General features: G+C 37.1%; 1 protein-coding gene across 8 annotated transcripts in view; it reads right to left on the reverse strand.

The window, feature by feature from the left end:
* stau2.L (staufen double-stranded RNA binding protein 2 L homeolog) overlaps positions 1 to 23,807 on the reverse strand; it is a 144,383-nt gene that overhangs the window by 67,624 nt on the left and 52,952 nt on the right. For all 8 annotated transcript variants that reach the window (XM_041565484.1, XM_041565488.1, XM_041565487.1 and 5 more), the window contains 5 exon segments: positions 23,008 to 23,115; positions 19,055 to 19,267; positions 7,110 to 7,247; positions 3,912 to 4,043; positions 3,419 to 3,476 (listed from right to left, as the gene is read on the reverse strand). In XM_041565484.1, the coding sequence (XP_041421418.1) occupies positions 3,419 to 3,476; positions 3,912 to 4,043; positions 7,110 to 7,247; positions 19,055 to 19,267; positions 23,008 to 23,115 (649 nt within the window).

Below are 23,807 nucleotides of genomic sequence, written 5' to 3' on the forward strand. Positions count from 1 at the left end.
TAAACATAAGAAGAGAAGAGATCACTACTGTTTTGTGGCCATAAACTGGTGAATTCTTATAGGTAAGGGCATTAGTACATAAGCCTTTTTGGTGCACTGTGTAAAGAGAGGGCACAATTAGGAGGAATTAGTTCAGTATTCATGAACAAGCCTCCATCAGGGAACAGATCTCCATATCAGGGAACAAGACCAAGTCGCAAAGCAAACTGTGATCAGTATTTAATAGATTGATTTGTCTCTATTGGCCTATGATACTTATAACAATGCAGATGTCCACAGCAATACTGTCTGTGCTGGGACATATACATACATCTGTAAGCATATAAGCATATTTCACTCTATATTTGAAGCAATTATATTTAAACAATATATTTAAAGGCAGTATACATTTAAAGGAACTATTACTTTTGTGGTGCTGTAACCTTGTGCACATCATATTATATACATTTATGGAAACCTGTTATCCAGAAAGCTCTGAATTACGGGATGGCCGCCTCCCATAGACTCCATTTTATCCAAATTGGAGGTACATTTCAATGCTGCTGTGGGTGAGCAGGTGGAAAAATATAGAAACTGCGAAACAATCCAGTATGAGTTCATGTTTGTTTTAGTGATGAATATTTTTCAGCGAGACATAGGATACTGGTATGGGACCTGCTATCCAGAATGTTCGGGACCAGGAGTCTTTCTGTAATTTGGATCCCCAGAGATACTGACACCAGAAATCATGCCTTTTTTTTTACATCTATCATAATATTGGCTTTGCATGCTACTTATAATTTTGCCATAAAGTATTTGCCCAATACATAATCTATCCGACACCCTGTACTCGTCTATGAGGGGGCGGCCATATTTGTGCAGCAGAAGTCCATTAGCATTAGAAACTTTAACGGAAAGGTTGAGATGGGACAGTCAGGTTGGCAACAGTCAGGTTTAGGAACTTCAACTAACAATTACTTAGAAAAACAAACCTCTCAGAAAAAAATAATCAGCATGACCTATAGGTAACTTTAAATGTACATTCATATTTTAAAAAGTAGTTTTTTTAGTGTTAGCATCACTAAAAAAAACTCCCCTAGACAATAAATAAATCCAATATCATGGTTTTGCTACCAATAAGGATTATTTATATCTACGCTAGGATGAAGTACAAGGTACTGTTTTATTATAATAGAGAAAAAGGAAATATGTGAATTATTTGATTAAAATGGAGTCTATCGGAGATGGCCATTCCATAATTCAGAGATTTCTGGATAATGGGTTTCCAGATAAAGGGTCCCATACCTGTATATGATGGGTTAAGGACATGGAAATAAAGAAATACCAATACAGATTGGCGCAAATGATATAGCAGTCCTGTCAATGAATCTGCATATGATCAGCAGATAATTTGGCTGTGAATAATCACACATACAAATACAGGAGAACCCAGGTAAAGTATGATTAAACAAAGCTCACAGTTAATTTTATTGGCAAGGTGAAAGTGCAAGTGTCAAAGAAGTCCAAGTTGCTGAGATAGATCCATTCTGCGCATTTATAATAGTTATAGATGTAAGAATTCCCATTATTTAAGCTTTTCTGCCATTCCAACATAATGAAGCAAAATAAAGAGTATTAAAGCCATCTGGCATCTACACAGGCTGATGTCAAGTTTAAGCAATAAGAAGTTGAAGAACTGTCCAACACAATGAACACAGCATCTGATATGGTCATTACTGACAGACATTTTGGATATCCATACTGAGACCTGGAAATAAAAGCTTGTTGCTCTATTGCAATGAATAAAAAACTGAACTGAGCAATGTTTTTTAATGAAATAATCTAATTAGGGCTCTGGATTGAAGTGTTTAATCATATAAAGTTATACTCAGAGAATACAGGTGGCTGTTTTATGTTTCTACCCTGATTCATAACAGAAACTGTGCTATCAACCTCAGACATTTTCAATTTCAGCGGTCAAGCATATACTTGTATAAAAGCCTTCATACATTTTTTCTTAAAGGTGATGGATGTCCACCCACAGACTGTTTTTGAATAATGAAAGAAAATATAATTCTAAGCAACATTCTAAAAAAAAAAAAATAATAGTGTTGTGGTGTAAAGCAGTGTCAGGTCAAACCAAAAGGGTGCCCTGGGAAGACCCCTGTACTCAATCGCGTCCCCCCCCCACCCTAGGCATGATCCTTTTTTGCCTATCCCTACTTCTGGCAATGGTTTAATTTTTTTTTCAGGGTCAGACTGGGCCCCGATTCTATTGGGCCTGCTGGTCAGCCACCAACATGAAACTTGGGAAAGATAAACATAAAATTAAAGATGGCTGTGTGTTCCACTGTGGAATGCATGGCTTATTATTTTTCACTGGAGGTTCAGCCAGATAGACAGAAGGGAGTAAGTAGAAGAGGAGGGTGGTTTGGTGCGGAGAGGTGAGAAATATGTAGAGAGGTGGAAATGAGGCAGGCAAGGGTGGAGGATTTCTATGCAGCAAGGACCAGGTGGTGAGCACTGGGTAGCTCAGTCCAACACTGTTATTATTATGTATTATTACATTTATCTACAGTTGAAAGTGGCAATTGTTTAGACCTTTTTATTCTCTGCACTCACTCCTGGTTCTGACTCTTCAAAGATAGTTCTCTTCCAGGTCTGTAAATCAGCTGGTTTCTGCTAAACGCTCATCAGCCAGACAGATATTGCTTTAAGTACCAATTATATTTAAATAATTGAAAAAAAGTCTTTATTTCTGGTGAAAACAACGGAACTCAAAGAAGTGTTTGGAAAGTGAGCAACCCCTTTAAAACTATATTTTCTTTAGTTATACAAAAAACTAATTGGACATTTCCTTTCTGTATCCTACTGAATACACATTATGTTAGTTAATGCAATATTCCTGAATTAAAGTTACAAAGTAGATTAGGTATTAGATCAGTGTGTAATTGCACGGCAGATTTCTTCCCCTATAAAACGTTGCAGTCATAAGACAACTCTAATGGGTAAAAAATACAGACATTTCCAGCAAAACCTAAATGAGAAACCCAAATCTCAGCACAAGAGAAAATGTGATCTGCAGTTTTATGAGAAACCTGATCTCACCCTTTTGTACTATGTGGTTAGCTTTAAGGATATCTTGAATTAAAAGGAAGGCCAGTACACCTTGGCACACAATGCCTTATTCTTTAGATAAAGACCGGCTGTAAGAAAATGTTTATGCCTTTCTCCCTGCTCCAACCCTCATAAAATGTTTCTTTTTTTAGCATGATCCTTCTCTATAATTATTTCATATAGTGTAGGCTGTAATCTATGGGAACCTAATATTTCAGGATTCTCTATATACTATGCAACTCTGTGCAATATTCTGTGCCAACAGGTTTTACGTGACAACTACAACAAGAACTCAAAGGAAAAATAGAGAAAAATAACTTACTGCTTGTTTGATCAGCATTCCCAGAATTCTGCTCATCCCAGTCTGGAGTTTCCCCTCGCTACAAGAGTAAGAAAAAAACAATTGAATTTCTTTCGAGACTTACGGTATTATAGTGCTTTATTGATATAGCACCATCATATACCACAGAACATCATACAAATTATACATATCAATGACCCAGGTATCCCCCATTTAGCTGCAGCCTAGAAAAAAAGCAAGTATGCCTATTAGTGCTCCGTATGTTAAATAACATGTACTACAGAGAAATTTGTAACCCATGTCCATCACTGTGCATGTTTTTAATAATGATTACGCCTTTCCTTCTCCATTAACTTATTTTGTACCATCAAAACTCATGAGTACCCAGTCTGCTAAAAACATTTCTATGCATGCCACTTTAAACATTTTAAATGTATGCTTTCGCAATGGGGTTTGTTGGACTTGAAATTTATTGTCAGTTTTATAGGCGGTTTCCCAAAACAACTCATTTTACCTTTCCAGACTTCTCAACAACAGGGGAAGAGGCTTTATAACCAAGCTGCAGCAACATGGCTTCTGCAGCATTTCTCTTTGCAGTTTTCTTATTGGGACCTGTGCCTGTGGCTGCTTCCTCACCAACCTTGACCTAAAAAAAAATCAGATAAATAAAAAATTCATGGCTTGAATTCATGGCCATGTGGACTTCATTTTATATCAATGAACAGACATGCTATACAATGTAAAAAATATAATACTGTAATGCCTTTACTCTATGGATACTGCATGTATACACAGATATATACTGTCAAATAAACACTTTTTGGATGCAAAGTTGGTATAAGTTCTGAAAAAAAGAGTAATGCATGTCTTAATTATTATAAAGATTTAAATGTTTTATTATATAGAACACCTGCTCACTTAAAAAATAAAAACAAACAGGAGGTGAATTGTTTTCTTCCAGAGAAGTCTATTAAGTCTATCTCATTCCAATAAGTATATAGCTATAATTAGCCAACGTTTGGGCTACTAAGTCAGTCAGTTCATTGGTGGAATTTTCCCTGCCACGCTTCTCTACTTACTGCGTTCCTTAAGTTTCTAGGCAAATCAGGGCAGTTTTTACGTAAATTGTGTACGTTTTGCCGTAACTTCACAAGTAATTATGCAACGCAGCTGTAATTTGTTTAACTTGCATAACTTTCACAACATAGAATATGCAAGTAGAAAAACCCCTACTTCATATGCTACCCACTTGTATAAAATTGCATTACTTCTGTTCACTTTCTTAAGAAAGAACTTGGAGCTGATAAAGTGACTGCATCTACTGTCTGACCATCTTGGTCAGCCCACGTAAGCCCATGGGATATTTAGCTTCCAGTCTCTAAATGTATCCTAGATATTACATAACACTCAAATCAAAGTCTTATCAAGGGGATATATGTGGCAATGTTTTATTGATATGATAATAAGCAACTTCCCTCCCAGTAATTTCACATTCATGAACACTTCTAATCTTTACACTAGTTTCCCTCGAGTCATTTTGCACATAAGGTAAAATTCAATATTATTTATCATTACATAAAACAGAAAAGGAGAGGAAAGATTGTGTTTTTGCCCACAATGCACCAGGCCTTCTCTTCATACCACTCAACAGGGCACTCTTTTGCTTTTTTTTTTCTATTCCAGCAGACTAGCTTGGTGCACTTCAGATCCATAACTAATTACACCTACATTTGTTATTCCCAGTTTACCTTCCATCGCATCCCTTTTATATCCGTTTCACCACTGAATGCTCTGCATGGATAGACAGCAATAGGCATAACAGCACAGTTTCCATTACAGGTATGGAGCCTGTAATCCAGAATGTTTATGACTTAGGGTTTTCCAGATAAAGGTTCTTTCTGTAGTTTGGATCTTTATAATTTAATTTTACTAAGCAATAATTCAAGCATTAGTTAAGCTCAATAGGCTGGTTTTGCTTCCAATAAGGATTAATTATATCTTAGTTTGGATCAAATACAAGGTACTGTTTATTATTAAATCATTCATCATGGGAGATGGCTTTCCTGTAATTTGGAGCTTTCTAAATAGCAGGTTTCTGAATAACGGTACCCATCCTGTACTGAGAAGCTTCAGGGGACCTTGTTTTAGACAAATACAAGTTACAAATTTGTAACTTTCAACCATGGGAATGAAGTTGGCACTCATGAGTGCAACTCATTTATCACCGAGGCCAAGGACTTCTGCTTAGCTTGCAGCACATTACTGAACAAAGCATACATTAAAGAACTTCCAATGAATCCTTTTAATAAATCAACCTATGTTTTATAAAGGCTTAGAGTACTATGGCCTACAAAGAACTAGAATGATAATTTATTCAACAGGATTTAACCAGTTACGTTTAGCACATAACTGGGCACATTTACAACCAACACAAAGCAACGGTTTTTAAAAATGGCTTCTTGTGCCTTGGGGCTGAAGATGCCAGTGTATTTTTTGCCAGACAGGATTTTCAAAACCGTCTGATAGATATCTGGCAGAAAATCAGCAAAATGTCATAAGGGCCCCCATACATGGGCCATTAAACTGAAGACAGGTCTGGAGGTACCCGTGTATGGCTAGCTGAAACAAGTCGGGTGTATGATGCAAATAACACACAGAACCTGATTTCCAAGATCTGAAAGGCTTTCTTTTGGGACCCAGTCAGGATAAATTAAAAGATCCTCTTGTTACTTTAATTCTGTTGGTAGACGTGAGTAGATATACTAAGCCAGTAATGTCCAAGTTATGGTAACCACTGTTAAAGTAATTTCCGTGTATCCTTGAATTAAATAACAGTACACAAAGTAACATCCAGACTGACTCCATTATGGAAAAGGACCTTGGAGTCCTTGTAGATGAGTAACTTGGCTGTAGCAAGCAATGCCAGTCAGCAGCATCAAGGGCAAATAAGGTCTTGAGCTGAATTAAAAGGGGCATAGATTCATGGCAGGAAGCGGTCATTCTTCCACTGTATAGAGCACACGTAAGGCCCCATCTAGAATATGCCGTACAGTTTAGTCTCCATCTCAACAGGACATTATTGTATTAGGAAACTAAGCTGGTAAAAGGTATGGAAAATCTTAGCTATGAGGAAAGACTGGCCAAATTGGGGATGTTCACTCTGGAGAAGAGGCGCTTAAGGGGTGTGATATGATATGATATGATAACTATGTATAAATATATAAGGGGATCATATAATAATCTCTCTAATGCTTTATTTACCAGTAGGTCTTTCCAGTTGACACAAGGTCACCCATTCCGATTAGAAGAAAAGAGGTTCCGCCTAAATATTCGGAAGGGGTTTATTACAGTGAGAGCTGTGAACATGTGGAATTCTCTCCCTGAATCAGTGGTACAGGCTGATACATTTGATAGCTTTAAGAAGGGGTTGGATGGTTTTTTTAGCAAGTGAGGGAATACAGGGTTATGGGAGATAGCTCATAGTACAAGTTGATCCAGGGACTCCGATTGTCATTTTGGAGTCAGGAAGGATTTTTTCCCCATCTGAAGCAAATTGGAGAGGCTTCAGATGTTCAGTCAAACGGTTGAACTCGATGGACGTGTCTTTTTTCAACCTAACTTACTATGTTACTGACTTTAAAGCAAAGTGTAGCCTGTTACTGGTCATTTTTCACAAGGGATAAGGCATAATACAATTCTGACATCTTAATACCTGCATAATGAACTCTCTTCTGCGCTGAATGCCCCTTTCTGAAAGTAAAACATACTCTGGTTCCTTTTCTTTCTTAGCTTGTTGAATCTGAGCCAGTCGACTGATAGGATTCATCCCTTGTCCATATTCTGGGGAAGCCTGTGGAATAAATGTAAATACCTTGTTACTTCATTTGCAAAATGTATCAATTCCTATGGATAAACTACAATGTCGCACAAGTAAATTCTTTAATTAATGCTTTGCTCTCCACTGAAAAGCATATAGTAAAATGTCACTATAGGCTTTTGTGTGCAGGTTTAAAAAAAAAAAAAAGACACTGATTTAGGGGGAAGTACTTACCTCAATGTTTGATTGCACACTCCCTTTTCTATTCTTTCCAGAAAGTGATGAGCTAACTGCCCTTAGCAATATGGTGTTGGGCAAAAGCATGCATGCAGCAAAACACCAATGAAGTGTCGTCTACTACTTACAGCTGCAAACTTATTTATGGAGTATATTCAGTTGTGTATTCAGATCGAGCGAAAGACTGAATTAAAATTTTCATATGGAACTTTGAGAGCTGCACATGGTTATGGTTCTATGGAAACTTGAACCCAATGTGTCTTGCACCTAATAGGGCATTTCAACCCTCTCTAACCAAAACAAACACAATCCTCAAAATTGCTGAGCTTTAGGCAGAATAAGTTAAGATGTAGAATAAGTTAAGGACAAAAGCAGATGGAGTTTAGGCTCTGCTGCTCTCAGCTTGCAAATTATCTGCAAGCAGAGAGAAGTGGATCCGCTCCATGCCCCATTTTTATTGATTTTAATAAGATCCGCTCACGTGCAGTCACACTCAGCAGATCGGTGCAGAGGTCGGCCCGAAAATGCTAAAGCAGACGGATCTTAGATGAGGCATGAAGCAGATCTGCTTCTTTCAGCCTGTTAAAAATATGCAGTCTGTCGTTGCCCCAAGAAATTGAAGGGACAAAGTTGCCATTGGTGCAACCCTACTTGGACACAGCCATATCATGGAACAATTTGCTGCATAGCTGTTTACTCCGTACATGAAACTAAAAACCAGAATGAAAACCTGGAACTATATTTCTGAATATAGTTACTATAGGTAAAAATCCCTGAGGAAGGGGAAAAATATTCAAAATGCGACGAGGCCCTCACTTTCCCATCAATGGCCATCTGAAATATGATGCGTGCAAGAACACTACAGCATTGCTATCATGTAAACCTGAGAGAAAGAATGCGGTGGTGGAAGACAATTTTAGGAGGTGAGAGAGAGATGGGAATTTGGTCAGGGAAGGAAGCCAGCATCAAAGCGGAAAGGCCGCTGGAGGTCAGATGCATTAGCAGCACTGAGAGAATAGGAATTTTTCTGCTTTCTAATGATAACAGTATTTTTAAACAGGAAACAATGAATTTCTATCAAATTAAATCTGCATGAGAACCAGACTTCGGCAAAGCAGTTGAGACTTTTTTTGTTGTTGGAGGTTTTCCAAGCTTGCAGCCAAGTTCTGCACAGGGAATAGATCACTGACTTTTAAATGGCATTGTAAATTCTCCCTTTCCCAATGACAAGCCTCTAAAACAACTTGAATGTAGCCTTAGCCGTCTGTAAGCTTTGCTTGTAATTCAATGTAAATGACCAGGAAGACTTCAGTAAATTTGCTAATGTCTGTTTTATGGACTTTTTTATGGGTTTGTTAGTGGGCCATATATCTCGCCATGACACGCCATTACAAGCCAGCGCTGCCAACATTCTTTGCGGACCCATTACACAAGTATTTCTTTAGGGGCAGGTTGCAGCAGAAGACACACTGCAATTATTATGCGACATTTAGTAGGGAGTCTCATTAAAATGAAAAACGGGTTAACTTCTGGAGCTGAAACGCTGACCCAACCTTGTGTCGCTTTCTTTGTAAATCATGTCCTGCTTGGCTTTAATTGCAGAAAATGAACTGTTATACAATGTCTTAAAGAAACATTCAATTTCCTCCCACTCTCCTGCAAATGACAGGCTTAAGCACCGCAGGCTTTCGCAACAATTTTAGAAATGTAAAAATGCTGAGACAATAATATTAATGCGATTGACTAAAATTACAGCAAATACATAGTCCACGAGAGGAGACATAAATTCAAACACTGCACCAGAAAGGATAATGGAATTTTATAAACTCCCTCAGTTGTGTGGCTGTTCTGCCAAGTTTCACTTTTGGGTTAACTTTTAGTATGTTATAAAATCGCCTATTCATAGCAACTTTGCAATTGGTCTTCATTATTTATTCTTTTATACCTTTTTTTTTATACGTCTTCCACCTCTACCTCCTTTCAGCTTTCAAATAGCAGTCACTGACCCCGGCAGCCAAAAACGATTGCTCTGTGAGGCTACAGTTGTATTGTTATTACTTTTTATCACAGATTTTCCTGTTCAGTTCCCCTCCTATACTCAGACTTAGCAACCAGTCAACTGCTGAAATACCTCTGAAGAACTGCTGAACAAAAAGCTAAATAGCTAAAAATCCATAAAAATATTAAGACCAATTATAAATTGTTTCAGGATATCAACGTCTACGTCATAATAAAAGTTAATCTAAAGGTGAATTACCCCTTTAATCTTCTGTAGCCAAGGGACTGTAATTTAAAATTACTTTATGTAATTTTCGACCATGACCCTTATGAGTTTATTCCTCCCACTTATAGCTTATTACACATCGGTATATAAACAACATGGATGATTGCCTTTTGTATTTGACTCACTGAATGCCATTATTTGTACAGGAATGGGAACCTTTTATCCAGAATGCTCATGACCTGGGGTTGTCAAAATATTAGATCTTTTCATTATTTGGATCTTTATACCTTAAGTCTAATAGAAAATCATTAAATAAACCCAATAGGCTGGTTTAGGATTTATTACAGAGAAAAGGGAGATAATTTATTTGTACAGGAATGGGAACCTTTTATCCAGAATGCATGTGACCTGGGGTTGTCAAAATATCAGATCTTTTCATTATTTGGATCTTTATACCTTAAGTCTAATAGAAAATCATTAAATAAACCCAATAGGCTGGTTTATGATTAATTATATCTTAGTTTGGATCAAGTACAAGGTGACTTTTTTTATTACAGAGAAAAGGGAGATAATTTATTTGTACAAGAATGGGAACCTTTTATCCAGAATGCTCATGACTTGGGGTTGTCAAAATATCAGATCTTTTCATTATTTGGATCTTTATACCTTAAGTCTAATAGAAAATCATTAAATAAACCCAATGGGCTGGTTTAGGATTAATTATATCTTAGTTTGGATCAAGTACAAGGTGACTTTTTTATTACAGAGAAAAGGGAGATAATTCTTAAAAAATTGGATTATTTGGATAATTTATGGCTTCAATTTGGAGATTTCTGGATAACAGATGACTGATCCTATACCTGTATTCTGAAAAATACTGAAGTCTTGCAATTTTACATTTTTTGAAACCATTTTAAAACCGTTGAACGTTTTTAATTAATATATATTGGAAAGTGGCTTAGAATTACGTTTTCTTTCATTATGCAAGTATATGTTTTTGGGTGGAAAGCTGTAAACTAATTTGAATCTTCAGTGAAATAGCAAAGAGAATAAAAATATAGGTGGGGATTTTTATTTAGTAAATTAAAGAAACTGGTTTAATAGGGGGCGAATATTGTAGGACGGGCAGAGTGAAGCAGACTTGAAAGGCAGTACAACACTGCAGCTAAGAAACAAGCAATTGCCTCAATATGTTCAAGTGGCAGCTAAAAGTATACAAACTGATAAGTTCTTTACAGTATACATCCATGTTAATTATGGTCTAGTATCAAGTTTGCCCTTACCAATGCTGTTTGAGTTAAAACCCTAAGAAAACAAAAAGTAAATATGAGCATAGTGAATGAACTACAGGTATAGGATCTATCATTTAATGCAGGGCACCTGCAGTTTGGATCACAATACCCGAAGTCTGCTCAAAATGATTTAAACAATTAAACCCAATAGGATTATTTTGCTGCCAATATGGATTCCTGCAGCTTAGTTGTTATCAGGAGCAAGACTGTTCTTTTAACATCAACAGTATGAGAGATGGCCTTCCCGTAACTTAGCTTTTTAGATATTTTGTTTCCAGATAAAAGATCCCATATCTGCACAACAAATCTTTATTATATAACATTACACATGTTAAAATCTAGAGTATTACAATTGTTAAAGTGAATGTACTCAAAAAAAACCTAGTCTCTGCCATTGCAAAGTACCACTTCAGGCTCTCACCTAATAAAGGGAAGACATCAATATTTTAGAAAGGTGGTGCATTGCCTGCTGGAAATTAAAGTGGATGTTCACAGTTTAAATAAACTTTTAATATGATGTGCAGAGTGATATTCTTTCAAGTTTTTGAATTATTTAGCTTTATATTCAGCAGCTCTCCAATTTGCAATTTCAACAATCGGGTTGCTAGAGTCCAAATTACCCTAGCAACCATGCATTGATTTGAATAAGAGACTGGGGTATGAATAGGAGAGGCCTGAAAGAGCAGCAATACAATGTAGTAATAACAATACAATTTTAACCTTACAGAGCATTTGTTTATTAGATGGAGTCAGTGAAAAGCTATAAACTATAGAAAATAATGATGACCAACTGAACATTCGCTTAGAATTGACATCCTATAACATACTAAGGGGGAAATTTACTTAAGGGCGAAGTTGCTAACACTGGCGAAAATTCGCCAGAGTGACGTCATTTCAGGAATTCGCCGACTTGCTAACGGGCGCTGGCCTAAATTCGCTAGCGACTGTAGCGCTACTTTGCACTTAAAGCCAGGCAAATTTTCGCTCTGGCGAATGGACGTAACTACGCAAAATCACTAATATGTGGATTTTAATGAACATTGCCTCTTGCGCAAGACTTGCCTTTGCCACCTCAGACCAGGTGAAGTGCAATAGAGTAGATAGGACCTCAAAAAAAGTTTTTAAACTTTTTCTAAGTCCCCAAAAACGCTGGCGACTTTTCCGTTTTTCAGGGTGATAGGCTGCAAAAGATCGTAAATTGTTTTTAGGGTACCCGGCTTCCCCCCTACATTTCCTTACATATGGCACCTAAACTATACACTGGGCTCATGTGTAGGGCAATATAACAACTCTATTTTCTTTTAAGGTTCCCTGGGCTTATGTAGTGTAATGCTGCAACTTATACATCCATTGAAATGTAACATACCGCCATAAGCAAATTAGCCAACGCTAGAGCAACTTCGCAACCGTTCGGCGCAGGCAACGTGTTTCGCCTGGCGAAGTGTGGCAATGGCGGCAAAGCCGTCGCTGGCGCATTTTTGCCGGTTACTGGATTTGCCCCCACAAGTTTTACTTAAAGGTGAACCACCCCTTTGTTAGCTGGTGAATCAAGCCTCTCTTCTTGGTGGCAAATCAAACAAAATGGTCCTTTAAAAGGGGAAAGGAGATTATAAGAAAACTGCACTAGACATTATGTAAGACATTCTACATGATTACTAGAAGACTGCCCCTGAACGTATTCCAGGACACACACCTCCAAAAAATAATTTTCAATTTAATTTCTCCCCCAAAAATAATACTTTACACAGTAGTTTATATAAAGCATCTCTGATAAAAATGTTATTGGTTTATTCCTCTCATATTATAGCATAAAACGTTTATGAAGTAATGGCAGTAGCAATGTTTCCATTTAACCGCTGCTGCAAGCAATTTGCGCTTTCTTTATTTCTTGAATAACCAATATTTGGCAATAAAAATGACTTCAATGGCAACTATTCAGTGGAACACGTGTTACACTGCCATTTAAAGTGGAAAACAAAAAAAAGTGAAATTTTAAAGCCGCAGCTATCATTCATGCAAAGAAACATCTTAAGAAAATAATTAGAGGTGTGAAGAGGAAAAGCCTTGCCCTATCTAACTGCCTGCACAACCCACCAGTGCTTGAAGTGACCGCAACATCTGCAGTGGCTCAGTGTAATACTAACACTTACATCTTGAATGCAGTCGTTTTCCTCTCTGTGCGAAAATATCCTTTAAATGCAGGTGCAATTTAACTGTTACTGAACAAACATGGAAGGACCAGCGATTATTTTTATACATAATGTAAAATGAAGATTTTTTTTGTATCATTTAAATTTTGGGTGCCTGCCATTGAATTTCTGTGAATTACTCCTCTTTGCTGAAGGTCTGGGGCATAAGCACCTGGACCCACCATGGAAAGCGATAAGCTTATCCTAAAATCCAACAGATTCATGCTTCTCATAGTTTGGAAATAAGATGTTATATTGTGTCAGGGAGTTGTTATTTGATTGCCTTTCCATTGTTCTGTATATAGGCTGCTGGTGAGTGAGTGACGTTTATAAGAGTGCAAGTCACATGACTCAAGATAACTGGGAAACTAACAATATGCCTAGCCCTACGTTATATTTCCAAATGAAATATTTAAAGGGGAATAATCACGAGATAGAAAATTTAATATAAGCTTCACCATACTGAAATAAGAAACTTTATAAATACAATCAATTAAATAATCTGCATGGTTTCTGAAATAATCAAGTTTATGTTCCCTATCTCTCTCACCATCTGTTTCTCTTCATTCTGTCTTCATGAAGCAGTTGGGTGTCAGTCATTGAAAGTTAGATCCAATATATCTTATGGGGGGGGGGGATGTAACAGATGTAACAGAGCTCATTCAAATTACTGATTCCAGTACAAACAAAATATAACAAAATAAATGCTTTTTGTACAAATTTTGCATATAGAGAGACACCACGTTTCTGGTGATTTTGATAGAGTGAGCTCTAATACATCTTCTAGGCAAAAGGAACCCCCACTGTTCCAATATTCGACAGAGGAGCTCACCAAACAAATCTCCCGACATCACTTGCGGGTTCTCGGCCACTCACTCTCGGCAATAGCGTCCAAAGTACTCACAGCTCAGGATCAACCACACATTCTCAAGAAATAGTGATAAAATATTCCTTCTTTATTTCATCCATTAAAAAAATCTGTCAGCAGTGGTACAGTGCATAATATTACAGACTACTGACGCATTTCGTGACCACAATGGTCATATCCACGGAGCATAGTCTGAGGAAGTGACCATTGTGGTCACGAAACGCGTCAGTAGTCTGTAATATAATGTACTGTACCATTGCTGACAGCTTTTTTAATGGATGAAATAAAGAAGGATCAAAATTTCTTAAGAAACTGCAGTTGAAAAGGAACCCCCTTATAAGATAAATTGGATCTAACGGTGATTGTCTGACACCCAACTGCTGCATGAAGAGAAAATGAAGAGAAACAGATGCTGAGAGAGGGATAGTGAAGATCAACTTGATTATTTCAGGAACAGTACAGCATATTTAATTGATTGTATTTACAAAGTTTCTTACTTCAGTATGCTGAAGCTTATATTACATTTTCATTTTTGCAATAGCTACCCATTAAAAAAAATCTGTTTGCTCTTTTGAAAAACAGATTTCAATACAGAATTCTGCTGTAGCAGCACTATTAACTGAAGCATTTGGGGGGCGGAACAAGTTTCCCTGTGACAGAATTGCTATAAGGAGAGGATAATGTGTCTATCTGACTTTTCATGCAGTATTTACATGCTACATGTTTGCCGATAACAGGTGCATACTTAAATATACCTTATATACTCATATTGATTACTCTCTGATGCCAGGGTGACAAACATAAGTTTAATTTCCAGTAATAATTTAGTGTCTTGGAGTATGTCGTAAGCATGCATACAATGGCTTTAAGAGATCAAAGAACCGACCATCATATAAATATTAGCTCATAATTATTTAGACCAGTCACTTTAAGGTTCTCATTGACATATATAATCGGTGTCCCATCAGCAATGCAATGCAATTCTCAGCATACAATTGTACCCAAAGCCTGACTAAGAAGCTTCGAGTGCCAGCTAAAAAACAGCTGGAGGGCCCCCAAGCTGGGTATCTCCAACAGTTTTTCAGTAGCATTCCTTATAGTTTATAATTTCCAAGAATTTTTCCTACGTGCCCAGCAAAGTCTGCGCTGCTTGCCAAGGTCTCTGACGTTTTATGGCAATGGAAAAACCACAGCAGCAGTTTGGAGACAGAATACTTTCCCCACAGATGGCACCTTAGATACACTGCAGAAACCATGTGTGGTTAATAAGCCCTAAAAGTGGAAAACTAAATAGCTCTAATGGACAGACAATTTAAGGAACATTACCAAGAAAGAAAAATATTTATCTTTGAAAATGTCACTCTTGGGTATTATTATAGTAAACTTATAGCAGACTACAATCCTACACAATGCAGGGTGCACTGTCCATAATGTCCTACTGGCACCATGTACAGCTCTGCAGAATAAGACAGAGCTTCATGACTGTAGACAATGTGTTTGGTTGATGTCTCTGTAAGTGTAGGTGTCACATATTTGCATGCAAAATATTCTTAAATCAATACAATGTGACGTACCGTATTGATTCCCTTGACTCTCTTCTTGGACCTCAACAGAACAGCAAACTGAAGTTCTCCACAATATATTTTTATTCTGCATGCAACTATTAAGCACCATACATCTCCTGCAGCAGTGGTTTTCTGATTTATTTGGTTCAAGTTCCCCTTTGAAGTACTATGTATATTCATGGCCACCCATTAGTTCATAAAAAAAGTTGCAGCTATATGGTAATGTCAACATATAAGTCATGATTCCAAGAGTATTTAGGGCAACGACTAAGGAGCATACATATCAAAAATTGCATTTAAACCCACAATGGCAGCATGAAAATATGACTAATCTTGACTGCAAATCGCATTTCATTTTCAAGCAAGTTGATAAATAGTGATTAGTGCAACATCAATGAACATCACTTTGTTGATAAAGTCCATGGAGTTCCAGCTAAGGATGTTGATGCCACTGACAATTGGCATCAGTGGGGCTCATATAGGCATGGAGCCCATATAGGCATGAAGTGGTTACTCCTGGTAGAGATGGCGATGGTAGAGGTGGCAATACAATGCTGGATTGATGTCACTTTCTTCTCAAACTGTTGCAACCAGTCTATAACCTTTGTGTAGTAGCTGCTAAGTCACTGCTTTTAAAAGTGCTGGAAAAAGTGACCAAAGATCCACCTTAATTTCTATTTGTAGAGATTAGAAACAGACCAGGAATCAGCAGTACTTAGTCTGCAATCACCCTTTATTGGTGTATTCTCACTCACGACATGTTTCGGGAGCTAGTCCCTTTTTCGAGTGAAGACAAAATACCAATTAACACACTTTAAATAACATCAATTTAGTGCACCAGGTGGGGGGTGTGGTTATGATTTAAAGTGTGTTAATTGGTATTTTGTCTTCACTTGAAAAAGGGACTAGCTCCCGAAACATGTCGTGAGTGAGAATACACCAATAAAGGGTGATTGCAGACTTAAGCTGGCCATAGACGCAAAGATCCGATCGTACGAATCAGCGTACGATCGGACTTTCCCATCTCCCGACCTGCCACTAACCATTCAGATCAAAGTCTTACCATTCCGATCAAATAAAGTAGTAAAAGAACAGATCAGCCGATGTTCTGCCCCTCGAAAATCGTATGATCGGCAATACACGCAGAGATATTATCGGCAGGCGACAGAAATTTTCTAACCTGTACGATGGACCAAACGACCGATCTCCGCCGGACGAAAAATGACGGGACTCTCCACACACTTTCCGAAAATCGTACGAATCCACGATTCGTACGATCGGATCGTTGCGTCTATGGCCAGCTTAAGTACTGCTGATGTGCAACATACAATAATTCAAGAGACTGCCACTTCCTTATCGTGGTGTGCTATCCAGAAACCTTGCTGCTTAAATTGGTTCCAGTATTCCATATAACATAAAAAGTCAGATGGCACACACTTCAGCAATTGTGCTAAAACTTAAGTGATTTATTTAGATTTAGTACAACTTCCTTTATCAAGTGGTCTCATGGGATTGCACTTGATGAGAGTACTTGATAAAGGAGTTTGTACCTCCGAAACATTGTGTGGAGATCTAAATAAATCACTTAAGTTTTAGCACAATTGCTGTAGTGTGTGCCATCTGACTTTTTATGTTATATTAAATTACTGCTGATTCCTGGTCTATTTCTAATCTCTACAAATCGAATATTTATCACATGACGGATGGTGTGTGTTGAAACAGCAGGACTACACGTATTTGATTTTTTTTCACTTATCCTTTTTTTGATTCAACCACCTTAATTTATTTTTTCTTTACATATCATTAAAAAGGTGTTAGGTGTTAATGACAATGGACAAAGGAAGCAGGGACAGCCTTTAAAGGAGAAGGAAAGGATAAAACTTAATTTCTTTCCTTCTATTGTGTACACATGGGCTTGTATTTCACAATTCCTTCTTTCATCTTAACCTCCAGGGCAGGGGCTTGAGCATGCTCCGTTTGCTCCTCTTCCCCTCCCTGCTGTAATCTGCATTCTATCTTGCACAATTGTGGCGAGGCAATAAACTGCCTCGCAAGCTTTCCTTCTCCTTTAAAGGGATTCTGTCATGATTTTTATGATTCATCACACTCTCGCGTTTTCGGCGCAGATCCTGGACATCACTCGGACAACAGCGTTAGGTGCACACCCACCACCTAAACCCTTACCTGTGTGTATGATGAAATAAAGCCTGAATTTTGCATCTAACGCTGTTGTCCGAGTGATGTCCAGGATCTGCGCCGAAAACGCGAGAGTGTGATGAATTTTGTAGTTGATACCGGCATGAAGTAACCGGCGTCTCGTAATGGCTGCGACTGGATAGACACAGCTGATCCGGGTGAGCTCCGATGCGTACCGCATCTCTTTCTTTTTTCCGTTGAATGATTTTTATGATGCAGTTTTTATTTCTAAATTACACTGCAAATAATTCACTTAACCATATAAAATTTAATTCCTGAATCATCAAGTGTATTTTTTATAGTTGTAATATTGGTGTGTAGGCGCCATCTCAGGTCATTTTGCCTGGTCATGTGCTTTCAAAAACTTTTCAGCACTTTAGGATGGAACTGCTTTCAGACAGGCTGTTGTCTCTCCTACTCAATGTAACTGAATGTGTAGCAGTGGGACCTGAATTTTACCATTGAGTGCTGTTCTTAGATCTACCAGGCAGCTGTTTTCTTGTATTAGGGAGTTGCTATCTGGTTACATTCACATTGGTCTGTTGTTTGGCTGTTGGGGGGTGGGGGAGGGAGTGATATCACTCCAACTTGCAGTACAGCAGTAAAGAGTGACTGAAGTTTTTTCAGAGCACAAGTCACATGACTGGGGGCAACTGGGAAACTGACAATATGTCTAGCCCCATGTCAGATTTCAAAATGAAATAAGGATAATAGTGCCTGAGTTGGTTTCCGGCCATCAGTACACTATGGGGCATATTTATTATGCTGTATAAAAAAAAAATTGGGAAAAAATAGTGTAAAAAGCTGTGTAAAATAAATGGTGAATTTATCAAGGTGTGTGTAATTTTATACCATTTGAACAACAGATTTGCATGGTTATTTTACATTGCTTCGGATGGAAGTCACTAGGAAAAAAACATGTAAAAATTTTACACTGTTTTTTACAGGATGAAGCCTGGCAATGAGCAATGTGTGCTGTATTAAAAACCACAAGGTCAAAATGTAATAAACCGCTTGTGCCAGTAATTGTTTGGAACAATGTATGGTTTTAAGGCAACTGCTGGCAGAAAAGCTTTGGCACAAGCATTTGCAGTAAAAGCCTAGGGGTCAGTTTAGGTACCCAAACATACCATGGCCAGTATATAGTTACTTTAATGTTAAAAACATCAAATAACAATGTATTTTGATAGCTGTCTCTTTATCAATCAACGTGCCAGGGATGCAAATCACTAATATGCCACTAATGAGGTCCAAAAGAATAAGAAATACCTTAATTATGTTCTTAGGTCTCCTCTTTATGTAAATTCTAGGCTTTTCAATCACAGGTAGAGGTGGTAGTTTCCTGAGCTCCTGTAGAACAGCAGCGGCAGCTCTTCTTTTAGCCAGCTTCTTACTGTTTCCCTCACCTTCTGCAGTGAATTCTCCAACCATCACCCTTGTGACAAAACTCTTCATATGAGGTGGACCACTCTCCTTTATCACCTAAAGGGCAGAAATGAACAATGCAAATAAATGTAACAGTCCACAGTGCAAAACAAGACACGCATTCCTTTCAAGAAAAAGATGTAGAATATGTCTTTACAGCTCTGATATGTTAAGTCAGCTTTTATCCGTTACCTAAACAAAGCCCCACCTCAGCTATTTATAACAGACCCATAGATAATACATATTCATGATGCCCCAAGTACAGGTATGTTAAAATATACTTTCTAAAATAACGCAAATTTCGAGACTTCAGGATTGTTAAACATTAAACAACTGCATTTTGAAAAATAGTGTAAAATGAAAATAAGAAAGTGGAAAGAATGATTTGCAAATCATTAAAACCCAATATTTAGAGGCAGATTTATCAAGGGTCGAATTTTGAATTCATTTTTTTTTTTTAACTTGAAATTCGATTGGGGGGTAATTTATTTAAAAATTTAATATGTAAAACTCGGGACTAATTTTATCGACCCAAAAACTCTAAATCGGATTAGTATTCGACCAAACTCGACTCGAGTTTTTTCTCCAAAAAAAAAAAGGCTGCAAACATCTCCAAATTGACCCCTGGACCTCTCCCATTGACTTATACAGGAATTTGGCATGTTTTAGGTGGTGAATAGTTGAATTTGAATTATTAAGAGTATGACAAATCTCGAAAATCTATTTTTTTTTAAAAAAAAAAAACAAAAAAAAAACCTTAAATCGAATTTGGATAATTCCGAATTTGACAGTTTTGACCATAACATTTTTTCGAAAATTAGAATTCTAATGTTCAATTTGACACTTAATAAATCTGCCCCTTAGTTGTAAATAGTACAAAGACATATTAGATGTTGAAACAGATACATTTTGATTTCTGGAAAATTTTGAATGAGATGCCAGCAACATCTTTTTCGAAAAAGTTAGCATAGGGACATGTTTCCCACTAAGCTGCGGCGCTTTTTCTTTTAAAAACTTGCCGTAACCGTTGGGAGACCAATTGGTGTAATGTTTGAATTGAAATGTTGTCCCATTCTTTCCTGATATAGGCTTCAGTTGCTCAACAGTTCGGGGGTCATAATTTCTAGTTTCACAAGGCTTGAAATGTTTTCAGTGGGTAACAGGTCTGGATGCAGACAGGCCATTTTAACATCCTGATTCCATGCTGTTGTAATACATGCAGAATGCAGTGTGGCTTTGTCTTTGAATTCTGTTTATAATTTTGCCATAAAAGTATTTGCCTAGTGCTTTTACATTACATTTCTTACCCCCATGTTCATCTGTGAGGGGGCTGCCATACTGTATTTGTGCAGCAGGAGTCCGTTAGCATTAGAAACTCTAACTGACAGGTTAAGAAGGGACAGTCAGGTTGACAAAACAGTCAGGTTTAGGAACTTCACGTAACAATGACTTAGAACAGCAGAACTATCAGTGAAAAAAGATCAGCATGACCTATAGGTAACTTTGAATGTAGATTAGTATTTTTAGTGTCAGTATCACTTTAAGTTAAATTTTAATATGTTATAGAATGGTCAATTCTAAGCAACTTTTCAATTGGTCTTCATTATTTATATTATACAGTTTTTGAATTATTTGCCTTCTTCTTCTGACTCTTTCCAGCTTTCAAATGGGGGTCACTGACGCCAAAACTAAAAACAAATGCTCTGTAAGGCTACAAACGTATTGCTATTGCTACTTTTTATTACTTGTCTTTCTATTCAGGTTTTTCCTATTTATATCCCGGTCTGTCTGGTTGCTAGGGCCCAACTTACCCTAGCAACCAGATTTCTGAAATTGCAAACTGGAGAGATGCTGAATAAAAAAAGCTAAATAACTCAAAAACCACAAATAATAAAACATGAAAACCCATTGCTAATTGTCTCAGAATACCACTCTCTACATTATACTAAGAGTTAATTTAAAGGTGAACAGCCCATTTAATGGTGCCTTCCCAGATATGGAAGCTACCCATGCCGTGTGCACTAATGCTCCCTCATATCATCATGGATGCTAGCTTTTAAACTATGCTCTTATAGCAAGCCTTTCTTTTCTTTAGCCCAGAGAATGTGGTGCCCATGATTTCCAAAAAGTATGTAAAATTTCATATTCATCACTTGGCCTCAGACAATCTAAAATGAGCTTGGGCTCGGAGAAGGAAGCATTGTTTCTAGATTATGTTTATATATGGTTTCTTCTTTGCATGGTAGAGCTTTAACTTGCATTTGTGGATGCAATGATGAACTTCATGGTTCTTTTTCCACCACAGAATTGTGCCTGTTTTTAATGCAGTGCCACCTGAGGGCCCAAAGATCACAGCCTTGTCCCTCTCGTGCCTCTGTGTGTGCTGCATCTGCTTATGCAACTAACTTGCATCTAGTGAATCACACACTGATGCCTTAATTGATACTAATAAAAAAAAATATGGAAAATGGAAAATATGCATGTGAGTTGTAGCACAAGTTATTTAGCAAAGGGCAGCTATTCAAATTCTAGGGAAACAAAGTGAAATGTTGCATTGTCAGAAATGAATAGTGCATTTTGCCCTTTGCTCTATGCAGATAGCCCATGCATTCATGAAAGTGCCTTTTAATGATCCCCACCCATTTACTACTGCCAAAGCATTAAACCATACATGGGCCATTTAACAAGATGCGGTCCATACATTTAACAGTCTACTTTAACTATTACATATATTTTTTCTTATTCTGTATATTCAACAGTATGTACAGCTAAAAGTTCTGCTCATATCCATAGTCTCTTTAGAATAGCGGCTTATGGCTAGATATGCAAATTAATGCCATGTACTTATTTGAGCACAGCAGAACATTATTCCGGATTATTAAGGCATTCTATAGAAAATAATGTCCACTAGCACCCTAATGTGATTCTAAGCTAGCATTATATGAACTATGAATCCAAAATGCTGGAGATACAAATCTTTCAGACAATATAGTTATACATGGTACGAAAATACATACATACATACATACATATTGCAATATATGGACAAACAATCCCTGTGTTGTTTAAAGGGTAAGGCATTTTTTAGTAGCAGTATGCACAAAATGTCTCTGTCTTAAATATATTGATAATGGGTTGAGTGCAGAGGACCTCTTGTAGTTGACTATATGTATTTTGTGGTCACACCCTCATTGCACCCCCGCCTAAAGGTTTTAAAAAATAGTGGTGAGCACAACTTTCCCTTGTTTGTTATAGTTATACAGGAGCAGTGACCAGTTCCATGTTGTAGCTCCCACCCTTCCCAGCTATAGTCAGGTGATCCCACTGGTGTCTAATAAAAGGGCAGCCAAGTTTGGGAGTTTTACTTTGAAAGCAGCTAGTAAGTTGCAGGTAAAACTTAGTCCCTTTGTAAAATGTATAATTAAGCAATTGAATTCTTAATGAATCAGATGAAAATTAAGCGTAGGACTGGCCAGATATGGGATGACTTTGACGTAGTTGGCCAGCTTAAATATATTGCAATATATGGACAAACAATCCCTGTTTTGTTTAAAGGGTAAGGCATTTTTCAGTAGCAGTATGCACAAAATGTCTCTGTCTTAAATATATTGATAATGGGTTGAGTGCAGAGGACTCTTGTATTAATATTTGTATATATATATATATATATATATATATATATATATATATATATATATATATATATATATATATATAAAAATATATATAAAAATATATATAAAACTATAAATATATAATTTATAACTATTATAACTATTTATAACTATATAACTTACCTCGAAACTCAGAGGAAGGTTTCGTTTTAAAGAAATTTCAAATACCAAACTGATTTCGGACTTGTTCGCATCTTTATCTTCCTCAGGTCCCCTATTTGCCTCCCCATTCTAATGGAGAATACAAAATAAGAATAAGAATAACATACATAAAACGATAGAAAATAATGTCTTTGGAACATTCATGATTCATATAAAGTTAGGCGTTAAGCAATTAAAATACATCTCTCATAAAGCTGGATTTCTCTACACGTGAAATCTATAATTCTGTAACCTGGTTGAGGCTGTATGCCTCTGAAGGTTCTCAATTATTAGAAGAGCGCATTAACAATTCACACTTGAAAAAGGGCCCAGCCCGAAACATGTAGTGCGCAAACACTGCTAATAAATATTTTGCAGTTTAAAACTACTGCTTGGAGCTGTGATTGATTCACTTTTATGCTTTATTGATTACTAAGGGTGTAACACAGACACCTGAATCCACAGCCACAAAGAATACAGCAACAGTGACCTGAATCAGAAGCACCCTGTTTTCTATTAACAATTCATGGTACATGTATGGGATCTCATCTGAAAACCCGTTATTCAGACAGCTCAAAATTACGGGACTGCCATCTCCCATAGACTCCATTTTATCCAAATAATCCAAATCTTTAAAAATTATTTCCTTTTTTTCTCTGTAATAATAAAACAATACCTTGTACTTGATCCCAACCAAGATATAATTAATCCTTATTGGAAGCAAACCAGCCTATTGGGATTATTTAATGTTTCCATGATTTTCTAGTATAATTAATCCTTAT

This window comes from Xenopus laevis, chromosome 6L (genome assembly GCF_017654675.1).
Source record: "Xenopus laevis strain J_2021 chromosome 6L, Xenopus_laevis_v10.1, whole genome shotgun sequence".
Lineage (NCBI taxonomy): Eukaryota > Metazoa > Chordata > Amphibia > Anura > Pipidae > Xenopus > Xenopus laevis.